The sequence below is a fragment of the Phaenicophaeus curvirostris genome, chromosome Z (genome assembly GCF_032191515.1).
Source record: "Phaenicophaeus curvirostris isolate KB17595 chromosome Z, BPBGC_Pcur_1.0, whole genome shotgun sequence".
In the NCBI taxonomy this organism is placed as follows: domain Eukaryota; kingdom Metazoa; phylum Chordata; class Aves; order Cuculiformes; family Cuculidae; genus Phaenicophaeus; species Phaenicophaeus curvirostris.
Window position 1 is genome coordinate 61471998 of NC_091431.1, and position 24433 is coordinate 61496430.

At 39.1% G+C, this 24433-nt stretch overlaps 1 protein-coding gene across 1 annotated transcript in view; it reads left to right on the forward strand.

Annotated features, from left to right (window-relative positions):
- Window positions 1-24433, forward strand: part of TTC33 (tetratricopeptide repeat domain 33) — a 46037-nt gene that overhangs the window by 17734 nt on the left and 3870 nt on the right. Inside the window, exons 2-3 of the mRNA XM_069880132.1 lie at window positions 6421-6502; window positions 19061-19192. Coding sequence (XP_069736233.1) covers window positions 6421-6502; window positions 19061-19192 — 214 coding nt within the window. The remainder of the gene's footprint in view (window positions 1-6420; window positions 6503-19060; window positions 19193-24433) is intronic.

Below are 24433 nucleotides of genomic sequence, written 5' to 3' on the forward strand. Positions count from 1 at the left end.
GTGGTGATTAGTGTGGTTATACCTAGGTCAGCTTATTAAATTAAAATGTTTTATTGGAATTTTTAGTAGACTGAGCAGTTGGTTTTAACTTTCTCCCTCTATAATCAGAAGTAATACATGACACTTCGTATACTACAAAATAGCCATGCTTTTGAGCTACAGCAATGATAGTTTACCAAAAGTGTCAGAATTGTCTGCAATAAAAAAAAAAAATCCCCCAAATTGTAGACTTCAAATTGCTAAGGCTTCAAAAAAACCCCATTTACTATTGTACTTCATGTGTGTAAGCACCTAGCAATCTTGTGAAGGTTACCAGTGAAGTTACTTGTGCTGTCTGGCACTAACTCTGGACAAGGATTGTGTGCGTGCACTTAAGCAAACAATTTCCTTTTGCCTGTTCCTGCCCACTGTTCTCTAGGTGCCCACTGTTCTCTAGGTGCTTCTGTGAAGTGCCATGCACCTTCCTCTCCACCCACAGCAGAAGAAGTATTTTACTGTAAAAACCTAGCTGGGTGGCAGGAATCTGAAGGTTTTAAAGACAAAAGAGCCGTGTTACATTCATTCTTTTTCATGACCTCCTTCACCTGTTGTTTGAGTCTTTTCTCCCACAGTTCACCCAAGCTTGAAAAGGGAAGTCTGTTCCTGTAATCAGCCTCTGCTTTGCTTTTTATTTTCTTTGCCTTTTATGTACTCTGTATAATTACTGACTAGTGTTCTTTTTTCTAGCTTCCACCAAAGTCTGAATTTGTTGAAAATCTTCTAACTGGTGTTCTGGTGGCCACAGACCATTCTTGTTCATCCTCTATAATATATTTGACAATTAGCCATATTCTTTTTGAAATGTTTTTTTTTCCTCTCCCTTCCTTAGTTCTAACTGTTTTTCCTTATCCTCCTGTTACATGTAGTTGTATGAGTGTCCCTCTGAGTCCCTAAAAATTCCCAGGAATTATGTTGCTTCATCCCTTCTCTTTACAGTGTACTCCTGTGATCTGCCCCTCTCCTGCGGATCTGTCTCATTTTGTCTGAATTTGATAGCATCTCATCTTTTCAGTGTATCTCAGATACTGCAGTGTGACTCTGAGTATGCCTTGTCTTAATCTGTTTCTGAAGCATCAATTGTGGCAGCCTTCTCTTAGCAGAACTACAGGACTCTAGATCCTGCGTGATATATATATATGTATATGATTAAAAACCTTTTCACAATGTAACTGGAAGATTTGGTATTTTTTTGGAATTAAATGTTGTTATGGAAATACAAATTTGTTTTAATGATTTTGATCAAGAGATCCCGTTTTCCCAGAAATGGTGTTGAAAAAGTGAAGTGTAAGCATGAGATGTTTGTTTCAAAAGTTTAGCAAGCTGTAGTAAAATGTGCCAAGTCTGTATAGTTCCCAGATGGTCAATAGCACGTCTGAAGAGAGCAGTTTTAGTACTTTAAGGGGGTGATGGGATTTCATATGCTGTTAAATTAAGAATTGGCTAGATCCATCAAATATTCTACACTGAAGCTGTCCCAGATGTATCTAGTCCTCAATAATTCATTCTTTTTTATGACATTGCAATAAAGAAGAGAAAATGATAATTAAGTTCTGGTTATAATTGTATGTGTTTTTGCAGTGTGGTGTGCTATTTTACTGAAATCTCGGTAGGTAGATAAAATTAAGTATGCTGTATCTTTGTACTTACATAAAAAGTAATTCAGTACTTCAGAATATGATAATTTTTTTCTTAAAAATGCTTTCTATTTCTGGAGTTTAGATGCTTAGTTACAATGGATATATAGATTAGGGCTTCTTATTAATATTCTGAGACTTCTTTACTGCTACATTATGTAAGTTTTTATTGTAATCCCAGACATCTAAAAATTAATGGGTCTATTTATAAGACTGTGTTTTGCTTAAAATTTGTTTTCATCTAGCCAAGAGATAGTCATAGTCCATCTTAAATCCTGTATTACTGAGCTTGCTGATATCTTAATATCTTACAATCCTAAGGATGTCCTGGAGATTTTCTGCTCCAGCGTCTGCTCAGTTCAAAGCCAACTAGGAAAGTTGCTCAGGACATTGTCCAGTTGGGATTTGAGTACCTCCAACAATGGAGATACGCTTAAGCAGAACTTCCTGTGGTTTGAGTGTATTGCTTCTTGTCCTGTCACTGGGAACTATTGTGAAGAGCCTGGTTCCATCTTCTTTACTCCTTGTTCCCCTTTCATACTCCCATCTCTCTCACTCTCGCCTTAAATGACAGATGCTCCAAGCCTGTAATCGTCTTTGTGGCCCTTTGCTGGACTCATTCCAGTATATCCATGTCTCTGTTGTACTGGGCAACCCAGAACTGGATCCAGCGCTATAGATGTGCTCTCACCGGAGCTGAGGTAGATTACGTCTGTCTCCTGGTGACGCTAAGGCAGCCTAAGATGCTGTTGGGCTTCTTTGCTGCAGGGCACGTTTCTGGCTCAGCTTCATGTCCCCCAGGACCTCCATTTTTTTAATCTGTAAAGCTGCTTTCTAGTCCGTGGGCCCTGCCAAATGGTGCTTGGGATTAATCTCCATCTTGATAAATATCAGCAGTTTCTGAAGAATCATAGAATGGTTTGAGATGGATGGGATGTTAAAGATCATCTAATTCCAACCCCCTGCCATAGGCAGGGACACCTCCAGCTAGGTCAGGCTGCTCAAAAAGGTTTATAGCATTACCAGTGGATGTATCTGCGATTCTTTAGTCTGATTCTTATTTCTGAGATGTTACTTTTGATAAAACTTATTTCAGTTTTTGAAGTGCTAGGTTTCATAGCCCTTTCTTCTGAAGAGACACAAAATTCAGATGCGTCAGCAATGCCACAGCATGTTTTCTGAACATGTCTGCTCTCTTTCCATATCAGGTGTATCAGAAGAAGTTAAGGTAGGCCTCAGTGGAACAGCATTTAGCTAAAATCCATTACTTCACTTTTCCTAGCTGTGACGTGGCAGTTTATGCAGCTCAGCCAATGCATAAAGGCTTGTTACCTACTAGTGACTCAACTATATGTGAGCTTATTTACTTGCTAAGAAAATACATGGGAGTAGTGAATGGAATGACGATTAAATTTGTGTTAATTAGATCCAAAGCAGGTGACATTTTCCTTTTCAAAACTAGTTCTCTGTCCTTATAATGGTAAGTACAGTTCTGCTTAAAAGAGGTACTGAGAGACAGTAAAGTGATCTTATTTTTAATTATTTATTTTACAACACTACTTATGTGTGTTAGCTCACTTCTCATTTCAACCAAGGTTTATGGTTTTCATAAAACATTTACTGGAACATTGGCTTTACAACTGTACCTTATATCCACAGGCAGCGCTTTCAGAGAGGTGTTAGATACAGTATATAATCTTTTCCTTCCAAAGAGCTAGGCAGAAAATTCTTTGAACTATCTTTACAGAAAGGAATTTTTTACTAAATTTAAATTACTAGAGCAAGCAACGTGACTCAGATTCTAATAGTAAGAACAGTGTCCTTAGTTTTTCCAGGAACAGCAATGGTAACATCTGTTTTCCTGAGTATTTAGAAGAATAGAACTGTCATGTCTTACCAGACTTTCTTCTTAAGGAAATGTATGCGCTGAAAAGATCAGTATTTTACAGCCACCTGGGTATCTCCACAGTGTAACCTGTTAGACAACACTCAATCTTTTTGAACAGGTAGTTCAGCATGTAGCTGCAGACAAATCTTCCTTGTGCAGCTCTCTTCTATTGTGTTCTCCATCCTGGGAAGTGATTCCAGCATTCTGTCATCACTTTTCTTGGATCATGCACTCTGGACCACACACAGCACATTATTTATGTGAATGGACAACCTCTTTTCCCTTACCCATCTTTATGCTGTTAGACTGATGACAAATTAGCATTTAAAAAGGCCAAATGCTGGGTCCTGCACTTGGGGCACAACAACCCTGTGCAGCTACAGACTAGGGAAAGGGTAGCTAGAAAGCCGCCCAGAGGAGAAGGACCTGGGGGTGTTGGTTGACAGTGACTGAACATGAGCCAGCAGTGGCCCAGGTGGCCAAGAAGGCCAATGGCATCTTGGCTTGCATCAGAAACGGCGTGGCCAGCAGGTCCTGGGAGGTTATTCTCCCTCTCTACTTGGCACTGATGAGACTGCTCCTTGAATCTTGTGTTCAGTTCTGGGTCCCTCACCACAAGAAGGATGTTGAGGCTCTGGAGTGTGTCCAGAGAGGAGCAATGAAGCTGGTGAAGGGGCTGGAGAACAAGTCTTATGAGGAGCAGCTGAGAGAGCTGGGGTTGTTTAGCCTGGAGGAGGCTGAGGGGAGACCTCATTGCTCTCTACAAGTACCTGAAAGGAGGTTGTGGAGAGGAGGGTGCTGGCCTCTTCTCCCAAGTGACAGGGGACAGGACAAGAGGGAATGGCCTCAAGCTGTGCGGGGGGAGGTTCAGACTTGACATCGGAAAATAATTTTTCACGGAAAGGGTGATTAGACACTGGCAGAGGCTGCCCAGGGAGGTGGTTGAGTCGCTGTCCCCGGAGGTGTTTAAAAGACGTGTGGATGAGATGCTGAGGGGCATATTTTAATAGGAATGGTTGGACTCGATGATCCTGGGGGTCTTTTCCACCCTAGTGATTCTGTGTTTCTGTGAAACTGGCAGCAAAACCCAACAGGATATAGTGGAATATTTGCTTATATTTGATGCTCCCTTTCAGAAGTAGCATGTTTTTGCTCTGAGTTCTTATTCTGTTCAGATTGACACTTTGAGTAATGCTGCCTGCTGCACATAAGTAAAAATGAAGATTCCTGAAATGCCCTTTTGTGTCTTTCTATTTGCAGAATGCCAGTGTTGTTCCTTCCTTTCTAGTAACTGATGTTACTGTATTTGCACTGTTCTCCAAAATAATATTTTTCTTAACTCTGTAGCTACTTTCAAAATACTGTGACTTGCTGGGCACAGAGGGCACATTGCAGGGCGTGATCTGACTGAACTGAGGACTTCCTTTACTCATGTAGGATTTGTTGTGCTACATCTGCGCTAGGTCTTGAACAAAACGATAATCTTCTAATCAAAAAGTAGTTTTGCTAACTAAATCACAGCTGAAGGCTTCTACTGACATAGTTAGAAAATTTGATGTTTCCTTTAGTGCAGACATCTGCCCATGGAGAGTGAATGGAGGTGACAAATGTGCAGCTGGTAACTAAACTTTGAGGAAATGTGAAAATTTTTGAAACAACCTTTAATGTTTAATTTGAGTGCTAAACATAATTAGCAGTGTCATTTGTATGCTAGCAGTACCTGTATTACAATGAGAGTTTTACTTCAGTTGCCTTGCTTTTGCAATCTGTTCTCTTCCAAATTGTTTCAGAACTTTCTGAAGCCTTCATATGACCACTTTAGAAGACCTGGGGGTGTCATACAAGCAAGAGGACTAAAAAATGGGGAAGGGAGAGGAAAGGAAGAATGGGGGATATGGGAATATAAAATCTCCTTGCATATGAAGTGTGTATGAAAATTACACTTACCTGTACTATATTAAAATTGCAGAGTGTGTGTCCAGCAAGAGTAACTGTTTCCGTACCTTTGCAGTGAAATTAATATAAATATAGGAGTCCCTAAACAGTTCCATAACACTGGTGGATTTTGAAACAGATTCAGAGAACCTGTGGCACCCCACAGACTTCTTAATTTTACTTTGAGAACACCTTTAAGGCTGAAAGGCTACACCCCTGTAACTGCATCTTATTATGCCGATACATTTCTTCAGTATAGTTCAAAATCGTAGTATGTGTTTGTCCAACTTTTAGCTCTTTGTTCAAGACAAAGACCTGCTTTTTATTGGTTTTGGCCAACTCTTCTTTTTCTGTTTTCTATGGAGGGGCAGCATATTATGAAGCTAGTGTGTACCTTCCCAAAGCTGATTTCAGAATAGCTATTTACTTGCATCTTCCTTCTTATATTTATATACCAAAGTAACTCAGACATCTTCAGTTTCTTACAGTATAGAAATGCAGAAGGGGAACTCCTATGTTTCAGCCTTGTCAGAGTGAAAACAAATTATTAATCATGGCTGTAGCAAGGCATGTAGAGTTCAGAATGTATTTCTTTATGCCTGACTAAGGATTATTTTGGCAATGAGGGGAACTGGACTAATATTAAGATTTGTAATTTTAAGTCATTGCTTTTCTGTAGATTTCCTGTGTGACTTGTAAATTCACTTGAGGCCAGTTGTACAGTAGCACTTAGCATGCGTTTGGTCAGAAGAACAAATAGCCAGTTCCTGAAAACAGTTCAGCATGTCTTATAGGGAAGTGGTAAGAAGAGATGTTAATACTAATGAGATCCCATGGCACTTTATTTAGGATAGTGTCACGATATAAGTAGAAATATCCAATATCTTTAAATATAGTGAGACTGTAATATTGTTTTAACTACAGGTACAAAGAGGCTATTCACAAGTGGGATGAAGCACTTCAGTTAACTCCAGAAGATGCTACGCTTTATGAAATGAAATCGCAGGTAAAACATTGCAATTCTTTATCAGTTTAGAAATTAAAAAAGAAAACAATGTGTTTGTGAACAGATACTGTGCAACGTTGTGTTGTTATATGCATAAACTACTGCACAATTTAGGTTTTTCATTTTTCCCAGCACAACAGGGTATCTTTTAACAGGATTTAAAATAATATTATTATCACAACCAGTTGCCATAAATGCCTTTGTTAGGATGTGAATTAGGATGTTGCAGTGTGGAAGAGGCAACTGAAATATTTACGGGTTGTATTGGGAGGAGCAAGGAAAGCCTTACTGTGATAGATTAGCAAATTGACCATTAAAATCCTGCCTGGTCTTTCTGAAGAGTTGGCTTAATACTATCCACATTAAACTAGGACACTGTATGCAAAAGATACAGTCCAGTCTGTTTTCATATAAAGTATTATGTAGATAAATTAGTCTCGGAAAAGAGCATTAAGTGGAATATACTTTTGGTATTTGTTCATCTGAGCCTTTATTTTAAAGCTGTTCTGAGGAAAAAAGCATACAGCCATCAACGCCTCACTAAAGTTAAGAAATCAGCTTGTAATTTCAGTGTGTCTTTGTGTGGCTTAGAAGGCATAGGTGCCAGGATCCATTATTTAGTTTGGATTGGGAAGCTTTTGTCTTGATCTGTATGCAAAGGTGCAAAAATACATTTTTTTTCCTTTATTAAATAAAAATGGTCTTCTCCAAAAATGTATTTGATTTGGATTGAGGACGTGAACAAGAAGTATATGGCTTCTTTCAACCAGCTGGAAAGATGGGAATAGGAAAAAATATTTTTAGGATGGTAGCTACTCAAAATATGGCTGATAAAATAATTGTTTAAAGTTAGGAGAAAGGAAAAAAAGTAAAATCATTACTTGGTCAAGGTGTTATGTAACTTTTAGGAAACTTGCTATATTGTTTAGTTTTAAAATCTTTGTTGTTACTGTAAATCTTTTCTTGTACAAAAAACCAAAACAAGACACCCCTCTCAAGAAGCCCCCCACCCAGCAAAACTAAAGAACCAAAACTGGCTATTTTCCAAGGTGTGGTGGCAATGGTTACTCTTTTTTGTTTACTGAATGCTATCAGGTCTCCTCCCCACAGTCATGTTATTTGTGAAGTGAGTAAAGCTTGATTCTGCAGAAGAATTAATTCAATAATCATAATCTCATTTCAATACAGTAATGCTGAAGGAGGCTTTCTTTTTATGTAGCTGCAGAAGGTTTAGGTCTTATTTGGGTTATGCATTTGATTTGAGAATTAATTCATAGCTTTGAAGTTTTTTCTTCCTGATTTTTATTTTGAGGGAGTGTATTGTTGGGCTGCTTTCTCAACATATCATATGTGTACAAGGGATCCAGATAGACTGTGTTAAGAAGAACTTGGGGAGGGATGTGTATGAAGGGTTGATTTCTGACTTGGTTTGTAAATTTGAATAGTGTTAGTAATAAGATGAAGTAATTGTTTTTACTTTAAATCACTGAATTCTTCTAGAGCAGTTCTCTCCCTCTGTATCCTACATGATGCTGAAAAGTGAGCAATTAATTCTCCCAGACTTGTTAAGCATGTAAATCTCCATTGAATCTTTAGTTGTATTTGGATATCTTTACATCAAATGCTAGCTTAGGTCCAAGATGTGTCTAACCTAGCATCCTGACAAGTTCCAACAGTGAACGGCTGGGAAAAAGTACAAGTGTATAGCAGTACCTCTCCCATGATACTTTCCACAGCTTCCAGCAGGCATTAGCCTTGGGGCTGCTCTGTGCTTAGAAGTGCTTGAAAGATTTTTCTTCGACAAATTTGTCTCATTGCTTTCTGTTCTCATGTAAACTTCTGGCGTCTGCAGAGCTATGTACCCAGGAGTTCCAAATCTTAATTACGCATTATTGGAAAAGACAGAATAATGTAATTCTGCTTTAATTAGTAGCTTCCCAGGTTGCTGTAAAGGTTATTAGTTTAAATAGCTGTGCATTTATACTTTTAATTTTTAATTCCGCTACTAAAAAACAATCTGCTAAGATATGAAAATCGTTTTGGTCCCATCATTTTTTTTACTGTGGTTTAAAGATGTAACTATTTTGAATAAAATATTGTCTCCTTAACACAGGGTGTTTTTGAAGTAGCCTTTCTTTTGCACTTATAATTTTTTTTTTGATTTAAAGTAAAGAGAAAGCTATTGAAAAGGACAATTGAGCTCAAAGGCACAAGGGACGAATTAGTGAATATTGTTCTTGTAACAGTTCTTTGTTGTGGTCTTATGTGAATGCAGGAATTAAGCTAGCTCTCTGAAAATACTCTTATTTAATTGAAATAATACTGAAATTAAATATTTTCACTGTGGAGATAACAGGAGAACAGGGAATTATGTTAGCTGACCAGGATCCAAGCTATGATGCAGTGACTGGTGCAAATGGATGCATACTGCACCATCCTCAACCAGTGCCTCAGCTGCAATCCCTAACACTGAGGGGTGGTTGGCTTATTCAGCACCCCAGTCCCTGTATTTCAGGTAAGTGGGAAAGGTGTGTTGAAAGAATAAGGCGCACAGCTTTGCTGCTACCAGGATACTGTGTGACTCTGATTTGTCTTGTGAAATGTCTTTGCCTGTCTAATGAAATCATTGGACAGTAATGAAAGCTGAAAGAATAAAGGAACTCAAACATCTGCTTCCATTGTGCTGTTGCTTCCTTTCCTGAAGAGGAGAGCAGTGCTGGGCAGTTGCACTGTTTCTCTTCGGTTTCACTTTCTGACATTGCGTAATACCTCTGTTAAACTGTGAATGAGAACACAGAAAAGTTTATGTACAAAATATTATGCATTTATGAAGTTATTTCTTGAATCTTTTTAACAAAACCTCTGATCTTTAAATCGGTGACATCTCTTCAGTGCACATAAATAATTATTGCAGATGTTTTTTGCGGTATGACTTACACTTACTGGAAGCTGATTAGTCTAATGCGTAATCTGATGCCTTTCTACTTTTAAAGGCACTAATATGAGCTGTAAAATCCTGTTTTGGCAAAACAGGAATACGTAATTCATTCCAAAAATACTGTGGTTAATATTTAAATGATACTATCCTAGAGCTGACTGTGTTATTCCAGTCCAGAATACCAGCACAGCTATTGCAGCTGTTATTGAGTAGCTAAACAAGAAAGTTTTGGTAGCTCCTCATTTGGAAGAACTATACACCGACTTCAGTAAGGGCTTGACCCATACTGGGTCTATGAAAACCTACCTGTCTCGGTATGTGAGTCATGTACTAGAGAAGGTGATTCATATTTAGAATGGCTTTCTGCGAAATGCAAACATTCTTTATAGTCTGTATGAATTCTCTTTCAGTATGGAAAAGTCTCCTCATGAAGTAATTTCTTTTGAGAATTAACATTGGATGGAGTGTTTTGCACGGGCTTGAATATGTATATATCCTGTTACACTTATTGAGATAATCTTATGTTGGAATGTTGGATTATATGGCAGCTTCCCGATACATTAGTATTTTATTTTTCAGCAGCAAATGTAACGTTTTAATTACCCTGTTGTTTAATATGCAGCTCAGATAACTATGCTAATGATACAGTGGGAATCCGTAAATATTTATGGTAAGTTCTTAAAATTCTGTATTTTAACAGATGTAGGGCAAATGTCTTTTGGTAGTTCTGAAGAGCGGAAATAGTGTTTAAAGTTCCCATTTATCAATGACACTTGCAGTAAGTGTGTTTCCAGAAAAACATATGGGATTGTGGAATTGCTCAATTGCTTAAAAAACCAATAAAAATAGCTAAGAATTTTTTCCACTGTTCTCAGCTACTTTTTGATCCATTTAAAAACAGATTATTATGCTGTGTGCAGAGGTTAGGGGCACACTCAAACTGTTCTTTGCATGCAAGATCTGCAAGTACATATACTTGACATTTCATAACCACCTAAACTGCTCCCCCATCGTAAGAACAGTGAGAGGCAAGTGAATGCTTATGCGGACAATTCATTTCTATATTTTTCTTTAAAAAAAGACTTTAACCCCTGCCCACTCCCCCAACAACAGCGTAGTGTTGATTCTAGCATTAAATAAGTAGTATTGTAAGTATAATCAAAGGAGTGTATGAAGACTACCTATATTAATGCAGTCACTAGGACTTCTTGAAGTATATTGTTGGCCAAATTCATTAAACGTTGGCTGTTCATAAAACGTTCATTCATAAAACGTTATTTTGCTGTTGCTTTGAATTACAAAAATGGAGGAACAGACCTGAAGAAATTCTTTGAATTAGAGTCTGAACTGTGTGCTGGACCACGTGAGATTCCTTCTTGGGTGAAGAGACATATCAGAGGACTTACTACATCATGATATGTAGTAAACTCACTTGGGGGATCAGGCACTCTGCTAACCTACACATGTCCTGGGAATGTGCCTGGTTCATGTTCCTCAACCAGTGGTACTTCCAGCTCAGATCTCACGTAACATTGTCAAATACTGTGTTACTATGACAGGATTCCAAAAGTACATAGTACAATTGTTTATAGATGTTTATAGAAATAAGTAAAACAAATGTGAAGAAACAGTCAGGTTTATCTCCATTTAACAAGCTTTTTGACTCTCTCACTAGCTGTCTGAGGATCTATTTTCTGTACAACCCTGCATCCTCAGTTTTAATTCATTGAATGAAAACAGTGCCAGCATTTCAGATGTAGGTCTCTTTTTTCTTTTCTTTTTTTTTTAATAGGCCAAACCCATCATATTTGTATTCAAGTAGTTAATTTTTGCCTTTCCTGAAGTTTTTTTAATCTTGAACTCCATGAAGAAATATAAACTTCCACCCATCCCTCTTCCTGTTTAAGAAATGATAAGATTCCTAAGACATGACCAGGCTCACAATCCCAAGTTTAGGTTCTAACAAATCAGCTAATAATTGTAAATTATTTTTAAATGGGTTTTGTTCATTTGTTTGTTTTAAAACTGGGATGTAGGGAGAAGAGTTTGCCATAAAACGTTTAGATGAACTCCAGAAAGATCTCGAGCAAAAAGCATTGTTGTGTGGTGCAGTGGTAATTGCTTTACAGCACTGATAATTTTAAATTGCTTATGGGTAGGAAGAATTTTATTCATCAGTGTTTTGAAATGTTTCTGGATGGAAGAGGGAATTGGGTGAGTTTCACTGGACTTGGAATGTATCTATATATAGTGATTCAGCTTCAAGCCAGTGAGCTTGTCTAAAACCAGGACTTACTCAGATTCATAACACTTCCAAAATATTGTGGGTAGGACAGGATGGGTCATTGTACTGCTTAGGTTTCTAGTACTTGGACAGTCTCCTGATGACAGTTGCTATATTTAATTGGGTTTTTTTGCCACTGAGTTTTTCTAATTCCTCTAATGTCTCATTTTATTTTTTTTTTAAAGCTAGATCTGTTAAACTAAGTCATTGTGACTTGGATGTTCTTTGTTTTAATGCATGTGACAGTGCTAAATCTTTGATGGAATAATGTAAGTTCTGAAAATCCACCTACTGAACATCTTTATAAGACATTTCTGTGTAGTCATTTTTAATATATATGTGCATTGGAGTCTTGAATTTTTTTCTGCTTTGTAAAGGATTTTTTCTCTTAATTGTTTGATTAGTTCTAAAATGTTTTCTAATGAAGTGCTATTACTATTGGAAAATAAATACGCAATTAGATTACTTAAAACTTGACTGCCATCCTGCTAATGAAATTTACAGAAGGAAATTAATCTGAGAAATTAATTTGAGAGCAACAGGAAAAGAATAGAGTCTTAGTGTGTCGGCTCTTAAAAGGGTGTTCATAAGCACACACATCCTCTTCTTTACCTTAGGTGGTTGTGGCAAAATAACCCTTCTTGTCATCACTTGCTTCAAAATAAACTAAAGACCTGTTTTGCTGCTAGGATTGTCTCTTTTATGAAGCAAAAGCTTAATATATTCATACTTTCAAATGACAAAGTTAGGTCTTTGCCTTTTTCTTAATGTATGGCCATCTAAATAAGTTGATGCTAAAACATTGAGGACGGGAGATTTAAATGGAATTTTCAGTGATACATGGTTCCCCTGTGAAGCTTCATGCTATTGGTCTGATTGGTGAAAAATACTTTACTACAACTGAATTATTAATAGTTTCTTTAAGAAGTAAACATCTGTTTGAAAAAGAAGTGCTCCGAATACTGTATTAGAATGATTTGTGTACTTTTTAGAAGAAGGCTTGCTTGTTCCTGTTTTTACTAGTAATCTGAATGTTTTGCAAGAAGTAACTAGCAGAAGGTGACAGTAATCACTGCTGTCAAAAAAGCCCCACCAAAACCACATTGGAATTGGTGTGAATGTACTTTGAATGGAAAGAGACCACACAAGGTTACTGATGAAGTAATTTAATTGTATGCAGGTCTGAACTGATGCTGATGATGGCTTCAGTTTAGAGTCAGTTCTACTGAAGTAGGCCATAAAGGATTAAAAGAACGTCAAGAGTTTGTTGTATTAAGTACACCCAACATGAAACAACCCCCCCCCCGCCAGAATCCACTTTACTGTTTTGATAGGAATTCATCTGAATCAAAGAATGTGTTTATTACAGAGGGAACCCTCAGAGGCGTGTTCTATTCTATGTTCTATAGAACAACTATTTCAAAACAGTTAACAGAAGAGAAATGTCTAAGTATAAACAAATTTATAAAGAAAGAGACTGTGACAATGAAATAAAATTGAGCAAAGATAAAAGCAGCAGCCAGCATTCTTCTCAGATCGAGTGTAGGGACTTATGCTTGTTTCCAGATTCATCTTTCAGTCACCCGTCTGAGTGAAGAGATAACAGCTTTCTGATCAGCTCAAGTATTTCAAGCATATTGACTGAAATGAAAGAAGACCTGCAGGCCTCTTTGTAGGACGCCACATTGGAGCTGATAAAATAGGAGTAACTTTTTCAAATAAGGGTAAATAATAGGAAATAAATTCTTGAAACAAGAGGAGAAAATCCGGTTGTTTGCAGTAGAAAGTGCGAGCAAGACTTCGAACAAGACATTCGTTAAGTGTCCAAATTTTTATTAAGTCAAATGGATTTTGGTCCATTATGGTGTGATATGTAGGGAGCAAGGAAACATAACAATAAAGAGGATATAATCAAGACAATGAGAAAAGTTTTGCAGATAGCAACATAACCTTGCTCCTAAACAAGGCATAAATGTAAACTAAATTTATGTGAAGGAAGTAAAAAAAATGATAATGTTATAGTAATGACAGCACTACAGATTAAAGAAAGTAAGATGGTTTCTGAAGGAGGCAAAGAATTCAATTCTAGGTATGTTTAAGTTAGTGATGAGTTGTGCAAGAAGACCTGAAATGCAATGGAAGTAGTATTTCAGAGTAGTTGCCTTCATGTCACGTCATGTTGTATCATTCACATATGTATAAATATTCGAGTACATACTGTGCGTGAAATACTGTCTCTATAATGGGTAGTTTGATTGTGGGCTTTTGTTAGACTGCTATGTTAATTCAGGATGAGAAATCTATGTTTTGATAAAGGCCACAGGTATAATTCCCTTAATTTACGAGAATAATGGCTTCCCCCTATTTGGACACTCCGTAAGGGGCACATGTGTAAGGAGTGGCAATAACCCTTTAGATACTGAACAAAGTTAGTTAGACCACACTACGCTGGGTATTATCAAGGGATGATGTATATAAACAGAATTGGTGCTTGATGTGCCACATGTTGAGCATGTGACAGGCATGTTGTACAAGAGAGGGGGCTGCAGCACACATGGTTCCCGTGTGGCTTCTGCTAATCCATGTGGCCTACCTGAGTGAAAGGACTGAGCACTTCTTCTCAAATATCTGCAGAAGAAAGCTTTATGCTAGTGATGGGTTTTATTCCTTCACAGCATGACTTTCCAGATGTGAAATAACTGAGTGTGTCACAGAAACATAGAATCGCTAGGTTGGAAAAGACCCCCAGAATCATTGAGTCCAACCATTCCTATCAATCACTAAACCATGCCCCTCAGCACCTCATCCACATGTCTTTTAAATACCTCCAGGGGTGGAGCCTCAACCACCACACTGGGCAGCCTGTTCCAGTGTCCAATCACCTTTTCCATGAAAATTTTTTTTCTGATGTCCAGCCTGAACCTCCCCTGATGGAGCTTGAGGCCATTCCATCTTGTCCTGTCCCCTGTCACTTGGGAGAAGAGGCCACCACCCTCCTCTCCACAACCTCCTTTCAGGTAGTTGTGGAGAGCAATGAGGTCTCCCCTCAGCCTCCTCTTCTCAAAACTAAACAACCCCAGCTCCCTCAGGCACTCCTGTAAGATTTGTTCTCCAGCCCCTTCACCAACTTGGTTGCTCTTCTCTGGACTCGCTCCAGAGCCTCAACATCCTTCTTGTGGTGAGGGGCCCAGAACTGAACACAGGATTCGAGGAGTGATTTCACCAGTGCCGAGTACAGAGGGAGAATAACCTCCCTGGACCTGCTGGCCACGCCGTTTCTGATGCAAGCCAAGATGCCATTGGCCTTCTTGGCCACCTGGGCACACTGCTGGCTCATGTTCAGTCGCCGTCAACCAACACCCCCAGGTCCTTCTCCTCCAGGCAGCTTTCCAGCCACTCTTCTCCTAGTCTGTAGCACTGCACAGGGTTGCTGTGCCTCAGGTGCAGTACCTGGCATTTGGCCTTGTAAAACCTTGTGCCATTGATCTCTGCCCAGCGGTCCAGCCTGTCCAGATCCCTTTGCAGAGCCTCCCTACCCTCCAGCAGATCCACACTTCCACCCAGCTTAGTGTCATCCGCAGACTTGCTAAGGGTGCACTCAATGCCTTCATCCAGGTCATTGATAAAGACATTGAACAGGGCTGGACCCAGCACTGAGCCCTGGGGAACCCCACTTGTCACTGGCCTCCAGCTGGAGTTAACACCATTTCCCACCACTCTCTGGGCCCGGCCACCCAACCAGTTTCCACCCAGGAGAGTGTGTGCCTGTCCAGGCCAGAGGCTGACAGTTTCCTAAGCAGAATGCTGTGAGAAACTGTGTCAAAGGCTTTGCTGAAGTCCAAGAAGACACATCCACAGCCTTTCCCTCGTCCAGTAGGAAGATGACCTTGTCATAGAAGGCAGTCGGGTTACTTAGACCTGCCTTTCATGAGTCTGTGTCGACTGGGCCTGATCACCCAGTTCTCTTGCATGTGCTTCACGATAGCACTCAAGATCATCTATTCCATGACTTTCCCCAGCACTGAGATCAGACTGACTGGCCTGTAGTTCCCTGGATCCTCCCTGCGACCCTTCTTGTAGATGGGCACGACATCAGCCAGCCTCCAGCCCAGTGGAACTTTTCCCCCATTCAGCCAGGACTGCTGGAAGATGATGGAAAGGAGTTTGGCAAGCACATCCGTCAGCTTCCTCAGTACTCTTGGATAGATCCCATCTGGCCCCGTGGACTTGTGAGTGTCTAGCTGGGCAAGCAAGTCTCTCACCTCTTCCTCTTTGTTCATGAGAGATTTGTTCTGCTCCTCTAACTCCTGGGTGTGTACACACAGGGAACAACTTTCCTTACTATTAAAGACTGAGGCAAAGAAGGCATTAAGGACCTCAGCCTTGTCCTCATCCTTTGTCACAGTTGTTCCATTTGTATCTAATAAGGACTGAATATTCTCCCTGGTCCTCCTTTTATTGTTAATGTATTTATAAAAAGATTTTTTGTTTTCTTTCACCAACTTGGCCAATCTGAGCTCTAGTTGATCTTTAGCCCTCCTGAATTTTCCTCTGCACAATCTCACTTCCTCCCTGTAGTCCACCCAAGACGTCTGTCCCTTCTTCTGAAGTTCATAGACATTCCTCTTCTTTTTGATGTCCCTCAAGATCTCCCTGCTCACCCAAAATGTTTTTCTTCCCTGCCGGCTGCTTTTCTGGCACATGGGGACAGCTTGCTCCTGAGCTGCCAGGATTTCCTTTTTGAGGAGCACCCAGCCCTCTTGGGCTCCTTTGCCCTTAAGGACTGTCTCCCATGGGACTTTATCAACCAGCCTTCTGGACAGTTCCAAGTCTGCCTTCTGGAAGTTTAGCTTGACTGTTCTGCTAATTCCTCCTCCTCACCTCACCTAAACTGAAAATTCTACCATCTCATGATTACTTTGTCCCATGCATCCTCCAACCGTCACATCCCCCACAAGGCCTTCTCTGTTCACAAAACAGCAGGTCCAGGGCACCTTCTCCTGTTGGTTCACTCACCAGTTGTGTGAGGAACTTGGATCCACACACTCCAGGAACCTCCTAGACTGCTTCCTTTCTGCTGTATTGTACTTCCTGCAGACATCCAGAAGATTGAAGTTTTCTATTTGAGTTTACAAGTACCAGTGGTGTCTATCATGCGGAGGTATTTTATTGCAGTGATACTAATGTCATGGGTAGTGTAACCCAAGGCAAGGCTGCACATATTCTGCTCTGACATTGTATGTTCATTCTGAAGATTTTATTCACCTGAAAACAGAAGTGTAGGAGAATAGTTTATTATGACTGAAAAGTGTAGCTGAGTCAATTTTATTAATAATTGAAAAAAATACCTGTGCTGGACAAAATGCGTATAAATTCAGATTTGTATTTGTTTGAATGTGCCTTGAGAAGCTGATGCCGTAGTTATTAGGAGCAGAGTAATTACCACCCTGGTCCAGAAGAGCATTTCTAAAGCAGCTGTATAAATTAGTACGCACGACAGTCACAAATAGGTGAAAGTGGAATAATTACCTTTTATTAGTGAGGTCATAATTCAGTAAACAAAGCAGTTAAAATCTACAGAAGATTTGCCAAATACTTTTGCAGATGTTTGGGATTCTTCTGCCGTAGAAAGTACTGGTAGGAAATACTGAATGCTCAGGATGCATAAAAATGTTCAGGTGAGCATATACTTAGATTATTTTCTCTTATGAGAACAAACACACTAAGAGTTTAACGTAAAACCTAGCTGACAGGTGCAGAATCACTTGGTTTTGATAGGCTGTGTGCCTGTCCACTTATAACAGTTTGATTAAATTCACAGATCTATTGCAGGTGAGAGGAACAGCACACAAAAGTGCAGTTGAACTGAAACTTTTGGAAAAATACATAGTATTCATTGTAAACTTTGTGTGATTCAATCAGTGATTGAGACCCGTTGGTGGAAAAGGGAGGATAACATGACATACAGCTGTGCATTGTTTTTTAAAGATTTTTAGGTATTTGCAAATTCCAGTCTACAGCCTGGAATTGAATGGAATGTAAGAGAAGCCACAGGAGTAGTCCTTAGAAAAATTTGGCCTTATTAACACAGCAGGAGTGTGGATCAAAATGGTTTAGTGAAAGCTATGCTTCCTGGTTTGCTTAGGTACAGGATTATTTTTTTGAAGTAAAGCTGTTTTTTTTTTTATTTTGGGGTTTTTTTTAACTGAACTCACCCCAGTGTTGTGCAAGTACTTTACGCTAATTAAAGTAAATAGTCAAGATTATTGTGTTTGAATCCTCCTCTACTCCACACTCACATTTATGTGTTTAATATAGCATGGAACAGTAAGGTTAAATAAATGCCTTTTGCATGTCAGCAGTAGTCCTAATATGTTTTAATATTATTCATCATGTTTGCAGGTCAGTTGGGATGAAAGTGGTTGCCCACGCATGAGTCTTACTCTTGTGGTTGACATTCTCATCATAGCGTAAGAATGCAGTTGTCGTTTGTTCCTTACACTGGTATCTATCACCATAGCATGTGGGTGTTTGAAATCATGATCTCAGAGTGATGCAGGTCTTCAGGTAATGTGCCAGTCTCATGGTGGTCTTGGAAAAATACAGCAAACTTTGAACCGTGTTATGTACTGTTAACTATGATTTATAGGCTTAGGTATGGGGATTGAATGAAAGGAGTAGAATACTGTGGCAACAGGCTGACACTAACCTGTACTGCTGAGTGAAAGAGATTTCCACATTTGTAAACCACTTTTTTTTTTTTTAAATGTAGCTGATTTCATGTCTAAGTTAGGCTTTGCTATTGCAGAATACTTGCTCTCCAAATACAGCAGTCATTGTTAAGGGCAGTTTCCATGTCGAATTACAGGAATTGTTTCTATAATTATATCATGTGCACTGCAACTTCATTTGGTAGATTCCACTCTTCTATTAAAAAGAAAACATACAGTCCAGGAGTTTTTTAACAGTACTTGTTTATTTGTTGTGTTTCTTTCTCAGGGTGTTTGTCCCTCGGTTTATTGTATTATGCATTTACAGAATATGTAAGGAGGAAGAGCGATGGAGGGACATCTTCAGAGGCAATTAATCTACTTCTAGTAGAGTTGCTTAATTAATTCAGGTGAATCATCTAGCATACCTGTTTCTCTCCGTGGGCTATGCAATGTGTATGGTCACCATGTGAGATGAGTAACTTTTAAACTAGAAAAAGCTAGGTGAGACGAACCTGTCATTAGTTACTGAAGCAATGGTGGTTGCCTGGGAAATCGCAGAAAGCTTAAATCTGTTTTCAATTTTGCTTACTCTTATTTGTCTTATTTTTATTTTTCTGTCATAGGTCCTGATGTCTTTACATGAAATGTTTCCAGCAGTGCATGCAGCAGAAATGGCTGTCCAGAGAAACCCACGTTCCTGGGATGCCTGGCAGACACTGGGACGTGCGCAGCTTGGATTAGGAGAGATAGCACTGGTAGGAAAATGGACAGCACTGATGTGCTAAGCTTGTAAACCACATCCTCTGAACTGTGTATGAGAGAATGAAAGTAGAGAAATACCAGGGTAGCTGAATATTGTTATGTAACCTGAAAGCAATCAAGGAAGAAGTTGTTATTTACCTCCAGTATTCCCTCTACTTTGTTGTTTCTCAGAAATATTTCCTGTGTGGTTTTCTTGCTGGGCTTGTGGAAGACCTGCTTAGCTCAAAGGCTTTTGTGTTATGTACTGTATTTACCTGATAGCTTTATGAAATAGAATAATTAAGTTGACAAAGTTCACATACTGCATTCTGGGTACTATACTGCTACAACGCAGCTTACCGTAGTTTAAAGATGAGGATACTGTGAAGTCCTAGGTGATACTGTGAAGTCCCAGGTGATGTTCAGGCTCAGCTTTCTACATGCCTGCTAATAAAATTTTAGTATCTTGTTTGCCCTGACTCCTACTCTTCTGCACCAGGTGCAGCAAATCATGTGTGCTCATTCATGCTTTCCTCTGGCTCTTTGGCCCCAAATGGTGGCTGAGGTTGGTTCTTTAAGACAGTGAAAAGGCTGCTATCCTCTGCAGTAGCTGGAGTGCATCTCTCCTCTGGCTGTAGCTTTATGCCGTGGTGCTATCTTGGCTACACTGTGATGCAAAGGGAGACTTTTCCTTCATATCAGATCACTCTCTGCCTACAGGCTATACACCTGTAAATAAGGTCACATATACAGTGTACTAGTTTTCTGCTAGTACAGAAATGTAATGAGTGAACTTTTAAATACAGACACATTCACAAAAGCATGTGAAAAAAAATTCATCATGAGCTCTCAGATAAAAAATAATTCTCGTTTAATTTTATTTCTAATAGAAGTAGCTAGTGCTGCTTTGATTTTGTTGTTAATTTAGAGTGTTTTTTGAAAGTTACCATATATGGATAGAAAATTTTCAAGAATAAAAAGAATAATTATTATTTTTTTGAGGGAGGCTAACAGATCCTGAAAACTCAGTTTCTTTCTAAAGTGTAGTAACGAGCAGTATTAAAAACAAAACAAAACAAAAAAATCCAATAAATGAGAATAATGTAAGACAAAAGCTTTGTGTTGCAGATATGTAGTATGCTACCTTATGTTGTTGCGATGTCTTAATACAGAATCCATGCATATCTGCATCACATCACATAACTGGTGACATTCCATGGCTTTTATGGTGTAGAAAGTAAGTCTTTAGTCTAGGAATCTTTTTTTTTTCCCTTCTATGATGTGCCTGAAATTGTAGCTGTAAATTATGTCTGAGATTTTTAAATGCATTAATCTCAGGAGATTCAAATTTTTATTTCCTGAAAGAATCCTAAGTAACTGATGCTGCTTATTCTATAAAATAGTGTGGTTACTGTAATGTGAATTATAGATATAAATATACCAGTACTACTACAGTTATACCACCAGGTCTGCTCACCAGATTCTATAAGCATCATCTGTCTACATCAAGTCACATCACACCACCAGGAGTGGAAATCTTGAGTTAATAGTGCTGGAGACCCAACGTCTACGTTACGTTCAGTTTGTTTGACTTCAGACTAGCTCTGCTCTTTGGAGCACTTCATGTGCTCTCTTGGACTACATTGCTGAGCTTAATCAGAAAGGAATCTAGTTTATGTAGTCTCACACCATTCCATGATGCAAACAAAAGCATTTTAAGTGCGAACAATTGGAGATATGCATCAAAGCACATTATTCATCTGAAACAAAACACAGGTGCTCCTGTAATTGTTATGGTGACCTTACTGTCTGTGAATAGAAAGGGAAGAGTTATCACTGGGTAGTTTCCCCTCTGAATGTTTTTGTCTGTCTGTTTTGGTTTGAGCTAAAGTAGAGTCAATTTTTTGACTTTGAGTAAGAAACTGAGGCGTAGGTAAGCTTCTGTTGGTGTTTCCAGTGCTTTAGTAGTCTACTTTTTTGCCATTTACAACTTGGGGAGTTTTTCTAAAATTCAGATAACGTTCGCTGTATATTTTTGAACCAAGCAATTCATAAAAGGTTAAATGATTTAATAATCATTAAACCTATGGAGGCTTCTTGACCAGGTAATTGAAGTCATAATTATCCTTTACCTATTAGCCTTTAATCTTCTAGAAAAAGTAATAAAACTTTTATGTCAGGGCTTTTTTATAATGCTTGAGATTTGACAGTTGGAGCCCTTTCCTCAAAAGGAAACCAATGGTTGACTTTCCACTGGAAAGCAATTAAATCTGTGTCAATTTAAGGGGATAAATAGCTGAGATTTTATTTTTATACACTTACATGAGATTAAAATACTTGATTACACTGCTGTGGTAATCTTACTTCTAAGCACAACAAAATGTGTAGATTCTTTTATAGGGATAGAGTATGCAATACAGGCTGGGAAACAGTGTGATTGAGAGGAGCCCTGCAGAGAAGGACTTGGGGATGCTGATTGATGAGGTCGACATGAGCTGGCAGTGTGCACTCGCAGCCCAGAAGGCCAACCATGTCCTGGGCTGCATCAAAAAAGCGTGGTCATCAGGTCGAGGGAGGTGATTCTGCCCCTCTGTTCCTCTCTTGTGAGACCTCATCTGGAGTATGGTGTCCAGTTCTGGAATCCTCAGCCTGAGAAGGATATAGAACTGTTGGAACGGATCCAGAGGAGAGTCACGAAAATCATCAGGGGGCTGGAGCACCTCCTGTAGGAGGACAGGCTGAGAGAGTCGGAGTTGTTCAGCCTAGAGAAGAGAAGGCTCTAGGAAGAGCTTATAGCAGCCTTCCAGCACTTAAAAGCAGCCTACAGGAAAGCTGGGGAGGAGCTGTTTATCAGGGAGTGTAGAGGTAGGATGAGGGTAATGGTTTTAAGCTGAAAGAGGGCAGATATAAATTAGACAATAGGAAGAAATTCTTCATGATGAGGGTTGTGAGGCACTGGCACAGGTTGCCCAGGGAAGTTTTGGATGCATCTCCTGGGAAGTGTTCCACACTCGGCTGAATGGAGCCTTGAGCAGCCTGGTCTGATGGGAAGTGTACCTGCCTACGGCAGCAGGTTGGAATTGGATTTAACTATGTATTAGTGTAGTTGATAGTTATGTGCTTAAATGAAAAAAAGGCAATGTAATTTAAAAAAATTGTTATTTGGTTTATAATTTTGGCCTAGAATTTCTTGTTGCTCCATTTACAGTTTTTGTATCACACTAACTGGTACTGCTTTCCTTGTCAGGACTTGATAATAGACATTTCTTTAGAAAATAAAACGTGATAGGGCATATTTATGTCCTGGCAACTCCATCTTGAACTACACTCCAGCAACATGCACATTCTAGTGCATAGTGTTCAAGAAGTATTATGTCAGAGAGAAAATAAAATGCTTTATCTGTTGAAGTGGGGATCTGTTACATTCTTTTCAGTAGCTTTAAACAGTCCCAGTTATAGGTAATAGCCGGTAGTACTAGCTCCCCCAGAGGTCCTTTGTTAGTCCTGCAGTCTTCAGCTGCTATGGTGTATTCCCTTTTTTTTTAACCTCTATTGGTAGTCATAGGTATATTTCGATAACCCACTTAAGGATCTTTTTTTAATGAATGAAAATATCTCATACTCAGAGATAATTTATATTTCTAGTGAAGAAAGCAGAAGGGCAAGGGAGTCTCCAAATGTTTAAATGCCATTTTTGCTACATTTCTAGCAGAGGTGCTCAGTTCTTGTGAGATGTTTGGCAGTTTTGAGGCTTTAACTGTGATGATGAAGTCCTCTTCTCAACATTTAGACCTTGTAATCAAAAGTGTTAGCAGAAACAGATGCAGAGCATATGACAAACTGGGATTGGGGAAAAAGTTGTTTTGCCATTATTTTAAAGTTCCTTGTCATAATTTTAGCAGTATAAGTCGATAGTAAGGAAATAAATGTTTTCTGTCCTGCTGTATTTTCCTAATTTGCAAGTTAAGAGCACACATATCACTTCAGGCTTTTTTTTTTTTTTTGCTAAATACGTAAATTTTTATGATGGGATAGATTTTTTTCATTCCTTCAATCATCATGGATTATGCCCATGTCTATAATAGAGTATAGTGTACAGACCTATGGGTAGGGACAGCCTGAAGCAGTGACTTCTGCAGAACATGCTGCAGTGTCTTGCAGGGATGCTTGCTGAAGTGTAAAGGCAGTGAGGCATTAAGTGTTCTTGAGGAAGGAGGGTTGGGAAGAAGTGAGTTTGTGCAAAAGGAGATCTGGGATATGAAGCAGAAGAATATACAAGAGGAGGATAGAAACTTCTTCAAAATAAGAGGAAGAAGGAAGCTGTGGAAGTGAGGAAGATGCACCTTGAAGAGAAACTTGAAGTGGACGCAGTGGCTGCTCAGCTCTTTGAGGACGTCCAGGAAGCAGTAGCAGCGCACAGCCGTGCCATATCTGATCTGTGTTACTTTGGCCCACATGAGAAGGCTTATGATCCAGCTGCTGCCGGCCTCCCTGGGCGGGTGCATAGGGGACTTTGTCCACCAGCTCTCTTACACCATCATGTACTGATGACTCATCAAGGCAACTTCTAAGCTTATTAAACGTTACCTTATATTTGATTACTGTGTTTAATGTTGTGCATGAGTATAACTATATAGACAGGTTTTAATTAGGGGGCCTCTTTCTTGGAAAACTTAAAAGCAGATGGCATTTGTTCATATTTTGTTTTCAACAGAAATACAAAAAAGAGCATTTAGTCTTCTCTTGTAGCTCATCCATCCCTGGAAATTAAGAGCTGGAAAGCTGAAAAAAATGACACTGTTTTGCAAGAATTAAACTGTACTCCTCCTTCTGTTTTAAGTTCAGCATGCTCCTACACTTCAGAGTTGGCTATGGACCAATAATAAGTTTTGGGTTTTTTTTTTCCTGGAACTGAAAGGCTTCCCATTGCAACAGCAGTAATACTGATAGCATAATCAGCATTTATTAAATCTTATTTGTATCTCCTTGTCTGCTGAGTTTGCGTCACATGGAGTTTGTATATTAATCTTTGCCAGCAGAAGGATGAATAGGTAGTTTCTATTAATGCAGATGAAAAGTTGTGATTTTTCAAATTAATTTGCATGGTTTAAGTATTTATAAATTACAGCAGAATATGGAATTTGATGTTTTTTTCATATGTCTTTGAAGTCTTTATATGCAAGTTGCTGGAACTCTTCCCAAATATAATCCAAATCTATATCATCACTGTTTTCCTACCCTACAGGGCAGCTTCT